The sequence below is a fragment of the Chrysochloris asiatica genome, unplaced genomic scaffold, assembly GCF_000296735.1.
Source record: "Chrysochloris asiatica unplaced genomic scaffold, ChrAsi1.0 scaffold00007, whole genome shotgun sequence".
Lineage (NCBI taxonomy): Eukaryota > Metazoa > Chordata > Mammalia > Afrosoricida > Chrysochloridae > Chrysochloris > Chrysochloris asiatica.
Genome location: NW_006408525.1, coordinates 26,367,671 through 26,373,764, shown reverse-complemented (window position 1 = coordinate 26,373,764; position 6,094 = coordinate 26,367,671). Strand labels below are relative to the sequence as shown.

Sequence of the window (6,094 nt, the reverse complement as noted above, 5' to 3'; positions counted from 1 at the left end):
AAAAGGAAAAAAAAAATCTCTTTGGAATAACTTTCAGTAAGATGTGTTCAAAGAAGAAAACTTACTGTTAACTTTACAAGTTTTTTTTTGTTTTTTAAGTCTTTCAAAGAAGCTCCCATTATGTAAAATATGAGTATAAAGGCCCACATGAAGAAAAATTAAACCAAATGTACACCTTTTGATCTGGTACCAGTTACCCTCTGAGAACTGCCATGTGCGTCTGGACAAGGGACAGAACGAGACCTGTGAGAGACGTGACATGCTGCAGCGATGAGCCTGCCCTTGGCTCCCCACTCCTCCACCTGTCTCCTTAATTGTACCTAATGGGTATAGCTTTTACACACTGCATTTCATTCTGTCGATTTAACATTCCTTTTAATGTTTTGAAATGATGTTTGAAATTCCACTGGGGGAGCATTAGCTTCAGGGTCAGGAGACCCATTCTTTTGGATAAAAATGACTAAAGTGATCCAAAACAAGGTCAGATGAGTCAGCTTTAGCCTGAAAAGTGATGGGACTATTTTCTCACATAATTCCTAAACTGCCTATGGTGATGCTTCCTGACTAGAGTGTCCTGCACACCCCTAACAGAGCCAGAGCAGAACCAGTTTGCAGCCTCCCCAAACACCACCCTGACCAATGTACTGCTTGTGTTTGTGATGTGGGTGGAAAAATCCTCCATCTTGTCACTCCATGGGCATGGCACCCATGTCGAGGTATGAAAGAAACCTGCTTATTTTACAACTTCATCGTACACACAAAGAAAAGTTATAGCTCAGAAACAAAGCTGGCATCCTAGAATAAGAACAAGACTGCTAATCTCAAGATTGGCAGTTCAAGCCCACCAGTCACTCCTTGGAAACCCTATAAAGGGTTGTTGAGTCATCATTAACTCCATAACACTTAACAACAACAGCGTGGCTAAAAGAACCAGAGTTGCACACAGCCTGATCTGGACAAATTAAAAAGCCCATGACTATATTGAATGTTTTCTTTCAATGTCTACAAAAAAATAAATTTTTGTCCCTCCCTTATATGAGCTATCATATTTAAGTAGTCTTGGTATGGCATTATAAGATAAGTATTGGACTGGAAGGCTGGTTTGAACTGCAAGGTCAGCAGTTCAAACTCACCAGCTGCTCCTTGGAAACCCTATACAGGGTCACTATCAGTTAGAACTGACTGTACAGCACTTTACAACAACAATATCCTATTTAAGACACATTATAAGTACACTGTACTATGTCAAGGAACCTGTGAATACACATCTCTGAGATGCACAGAGAAAGGCATGTCTAATATCTGTCTAAGGACCTACTGGGTCCCAGGATTATATCCAGTCACAGCTCTAGGCATCGCTGTACCTTTAAAGATGGTAATTCCTTTAGGGTTATTTTCACCTAGGTTTCACTGGTGTTATCTACTCAAAATAAGAATTAACAGCTACTATCATCTCAATGACTGTGCATTCTTAGATTTTAATGAAGAACTTCATGAACACATTCATATTTGGGGATAAGAGTTATTTAATGAGGTCATGAGTATGTCATTAGCAATGTAAACATTAGTCAAAACAAAATTCTACTTAATTGGTTAAAAGATAAACAAGGCTAGTGAGCTGCACCTGGTCAGGGTATATAAAGGGCCCAGAGGAAGAGGAAGACATTCACACCTGAGAAAACCCACCTGCTCTCAACAACCTCACCCAGACCAGTCCCACACCTCACCATGAGCGGTTCCTGTTGTGGCTCCAACTTCTCCTCCTGTGGGGGAGGCTGCTGTCAGCCCTGCTGCAGCAGAGACCCCTGCTGCTGCCGCCCTGTGTCCTGCCAGACCACCGTGTGCCGCCCCGTGACCTGCGTGCCCCACTGCACACGCCCCATCTGTGAGCCCTGCCCCAAGCCCATCTGCTGTGACCCATGCAGCCTGCAGGAAGGCTGCTGCCGGCCCATCTCCTGCTGCCCCACGTCCTGCACGGCCGTGGTCTGCAGACCATGCTGCTGGGCCAGCACCTGCTGCCAGCCCATCTCTGTGCAGTCCCCCTGCTGCAGACCCCCCTACTGCCAGCCTGCCCCCTGCCGCACCACCTGCGGGCCTTCCTGCTGCTGAGCAAGGCATTGCCTGTCTGGAACAAGCAACATCTCTTCTGAATAATCCATACTCCCATTTCTCGACCTAGCAAACCTCCTGCCAGAGCCATTGAGACCCCCTAGCTAACCCAGCTATGAATGAAGGTCCAGGGCTCAGCACCAGCTCATCTATTAATGTCCCCAAGTCTTCCTACAGAGGCAACTTCCTTCTTCTAATCTTAAATTTTAGGTCTTGTGTCATGTTTATTTTCTAATAAACAGTTCTTTCTTGCCCTAGCAAACATGATTTTGGTTTTATTCATTCATTCTAATTTTTTCATTAAATTTGCACACTACAAAATTATAATGACTGTCTACCATCTGCAAGCCACAGCCTGCATGGCATATAATGAGAAATCAAAGTTGAGTTTCAAATATTTTATCTCTAGAGACCTTTTAGAGGGAAAAATGAAGTTCACAATAACTCTACTAAAAAGAATATAAGAAAAGAAAAAATGCAACCTGTGGTAGAGTGTCAATAGAGAAGTTACTATTGATTGGAAAAAAGAAAACATTGAAAGGACAAGCCAATATTATTTAAGGGTTAAAATATTGGCATATGAATCTGAGGGAACTGATGTTCTTAGCTGCGATCATCGTGGTTGCTCAGAGGACAGTGTGGCTGGGAACACAATAATGGATATTGTTTCTGTTGTTAGGCATCCTACAGTGGCTCTGTAGGATAAGCACTGGACTGCAAACCACAAGGTCAGCTGTTCAAACCCACCAGCTTCTCCTTGGAAACCCTATATAAGGTCACTATGAGTTGGAACCAACTCAACGGCACTTTACAACAACAAAGTAATCATGGAAGATAAACTTTGAAAATGTGTGTGCCTTGAGGACTAGTCCTTGGTGTAATCAGTAAGCACCAAATACTAAGGAATGTTGAAAGCTTTGGGGCTGTGGGCTGGCATGACCATGGTTGGACACTGGGATGTTTCCCATGGCACCTGCATATAAAAGACAGAAGGCCATTGACCTCCTCTGTGATAGACACAACAGGAGCTAAATTAAGGTGGTGGTGGTGATGAAACAGAACAGAGGAGGCAAGACGGGTGGGTGTAGCACACAAACAAAAGTTCAGAAGGTGGTAACTGATTCAAAAACGTGGGAAACAAAAAAAGGAGACAAATGTAACTTATTGCAATTCTGGAGAAATTTTCCTCACTAATAACCAAATAAATTGTTTCATAGATTTAAGCTTATTTATAGTGTGTGTGTTTGCTTTTTATTGTGCTTTAGGTGAAACTTTGCAGAGTAAATTGATTTTCTACTCAATAATTCGTATACAATTTGTTTCATGACATCGATTGCTGTTCCCACAATGTAATGACTCTCTTCCTACTTCTTTCCCGTGTTTCCCATTTCCATTTGTCCTTTTCCATCTCCCTTCCTGCCTTCTGAGCTTTATCCAAGGGTAAATGATATTCTTTTGATTTCCTATATAGTTGACTATTGTATGGAGTGCATACTTTTCTGGCATTATTTTTCGCCTTATAGGCCTATTTATCATATGGCTGAACGGTAATCCCAGAGATGAACTCAGTTCTTGGCTTGAAGGGTGACTGAGGGCTATAGCTGTGGGGATCACACAAGTCTTTACCAGACTAGTAAGCATGATTTCTTGATGATTTTGAATTATGTTCCACGTTTTTCTCCCTATCCAGAACCTTCTATTGAAATCCTGTTCAGAGTAGTCAGCAGTGGTAGCTGGGCACCACTTACGTTTTCTGGTCTCAGGGTCATAGAGAGTGAGGATTGAGTCAGTCCTTTGGACTAACTGTTTTCATGTGCTTTTGGTTTTATTCACTCTTCTTTGCTGTGAACCAGTGGAAAACAATAGTAGCACCTTAGGTGGCCACTGATGTTGCTGTTACGGGCCATAGAGTTCGTTCTGACTCATAGAAGCCCTGTATAGGGTTTCAGAGGAGCAGCTGGTGGGTTTGAACTCCTGACCTTGTGGTTTGCAGTCCAGTGCTGATCCTACAGAACCACACCAGGAGTCCAGACCAGCCCATACTCATCAAAGTGGGATGTAGAACAAAGTCTTTGTGGGCTTTGTTATGCAAACAGACCTTGATGTCCTCCAAGACCCAGAAAGTCATTCCCTTAAAGTTATAGCTAAGAACTTTTCACAACTTTGCCCCCTGTGTGCTCTACTATGTTCATGGATATATTTATAATACCTATGAGATACATTAGGAGCTCTGGTAGTGTAGTGCTTACGAATCGGCCTGCTAACCTCAAGGTCAGCAGTTCGAAATTACCAGCAGTTCCATGGGAGAAAGATGAGGCGTTCTGCTCCCGCATAGATTTACAGCCTTAGAAACGATGTGCAGTGTCACTGTGAGTCGGAACCGACTCCACGGTACTTAACAACAACAACAACATGAGATACATTGTGTGGATCATGACAAGCTATGGACAATATTGCGAAGTATGAGTATTCCAGAACACTTAATTGTGCTCATGAGGAATCTGTACATGGACCAAGAGGCAATTGTTTGAACAGAACATGGGAACACTGGATAGTTTAAAATTAAGAAAGGTGTGCAACGGATTGTATTCCTTCACCATACTTATTCAAACATATGCTGAGCAAACATTCCAAGAAGCTGGGGTCCATGAAGAAAAACATGGCATGAGGATTAGAGGAAGACTCATTAACAACCTGCGATATGCAGATGTTACAACCTTGCTTGCTGAAAGTGAAGAGGACTTAAAACATTTACTGATGAAGATCAAAGAGCACAGCCTTCGGTATGGATTACATCTCAATGTCAAGAAAACAAAAATCCTCACCACTGGACCAATAAACAACATTCTTATCAACGGAGAAAAGACTGAAGTTGTCAAAGATTTCATTCTTCTTGGATCAACTAGCAACACTCATGGAAGCAGCAGTCAAGAAATCAAACGATGTATTGCATTAGGCAAATCTGCTGCACAAGACCTTTTTAAAGTGTTGAAGAGCAAAGATGTCAGCTTGAGGACTAAGGTGCGCCTGACCCAAGCCATGGTTTTTTCAATAACCTCATATGCATGCGAAAGTTGGACAGTAAATAAGGAAGACCGTAGAAGAATTGATGCTTTTGAGTTATGGTGTTGGAGGAGAATATTGAACTACCATGGGCTACCAAAAGAACAAACATATTGGTGTGTGTGTATATAGGTATGTAGAGATAAAGTGTATGTGTGTCCTGGTAAGGCGCTGTGGGGTAATGCACTGGACTGCAAGGTCTATTTGAATCATAAGGTCATTGGTTCAAACTCACTAGCTGCTCCTCAGAAACCCTATTCCGGGTCGCTATGAGTTGGCACTGACTTGATAGCACTTAACAACAACAACATGCTATATATACTTATTTATTTATTTAAAAACATGAAACAAAGAGATTCAACTACACTACATTATTCTAGAAATCAGCATAGTCTAAAATAAAAAGAAGTGGTCTAAGAATGTGAGATAGGAATTTTATACCTAGATCTGCTAGCTGGGTACTGTAAAATTGGAGCAAGTCACTTAAACTTAGCAAAATGTAGCCATTCCCAGACTCAAGCTTTTTTTGTAACATAACTGATGCTGAAGGAAAATTAAAATTGGTTCATAGCATAACATCAGCATCTAATTTAACACTTTAAAACTCTACTTATATTCAACTTTTTTCCTTGATAAGTCCCTCCTCTTGGTACCATACAGCTTTGTGTACTAGAGCAAGATACGAGACAAAGAAGTTGAATCTGACTTTCTGCAAAACCTTTCGATGCTTTGTGTATACTAGGATTAAGTAAACATGTTGTATTTAGAATAAAAATTATCTCAGCTTCTACATCTACAAAATTATAGATAGAAAATTATAGACAAGATGATTTATGATGTTTCTTTGATCTTTAATATTTGATGATTCCATATAACTCCTTTTCAACTTCATTCCTGCAGTCACGGTTGCCATATGAACATC

The 6,094-nt window shown here is 41.3% G+C and overlaps 1 protein-coding gene across 1 annotated transcript; it reads left to right on the top strand.

Moving 5' to 3' along the window:
• The first annotated feature begins 1,728 nt into the window (after nt 1–1,728).
• LOC102832555 (keratin-associated protein 2-1-like) lies at nt 1,729–2,109 on the top strand. The gene has a single exon (XM_006833674.1). It carries the CDS (start codon nt 1,729–1,731, stop codon nt 2,107–2,109), a length of 381 nt encoding a protein of 126 aa, XP_006833737.1.
• Nucleotides 2,110–6,094: the final 3,985 nt, after the last annotated feature.

What these genes read in the sequence shown, in the direction of transcription:
- LOC102832555 (XM_006833674.1), top strand. Translation starts at nt 1,729, where the DNA reads ATGAGCGGTTCCTGTTGTGGCTCCAACTTCTCCTCCTGTGGGGGAGGC.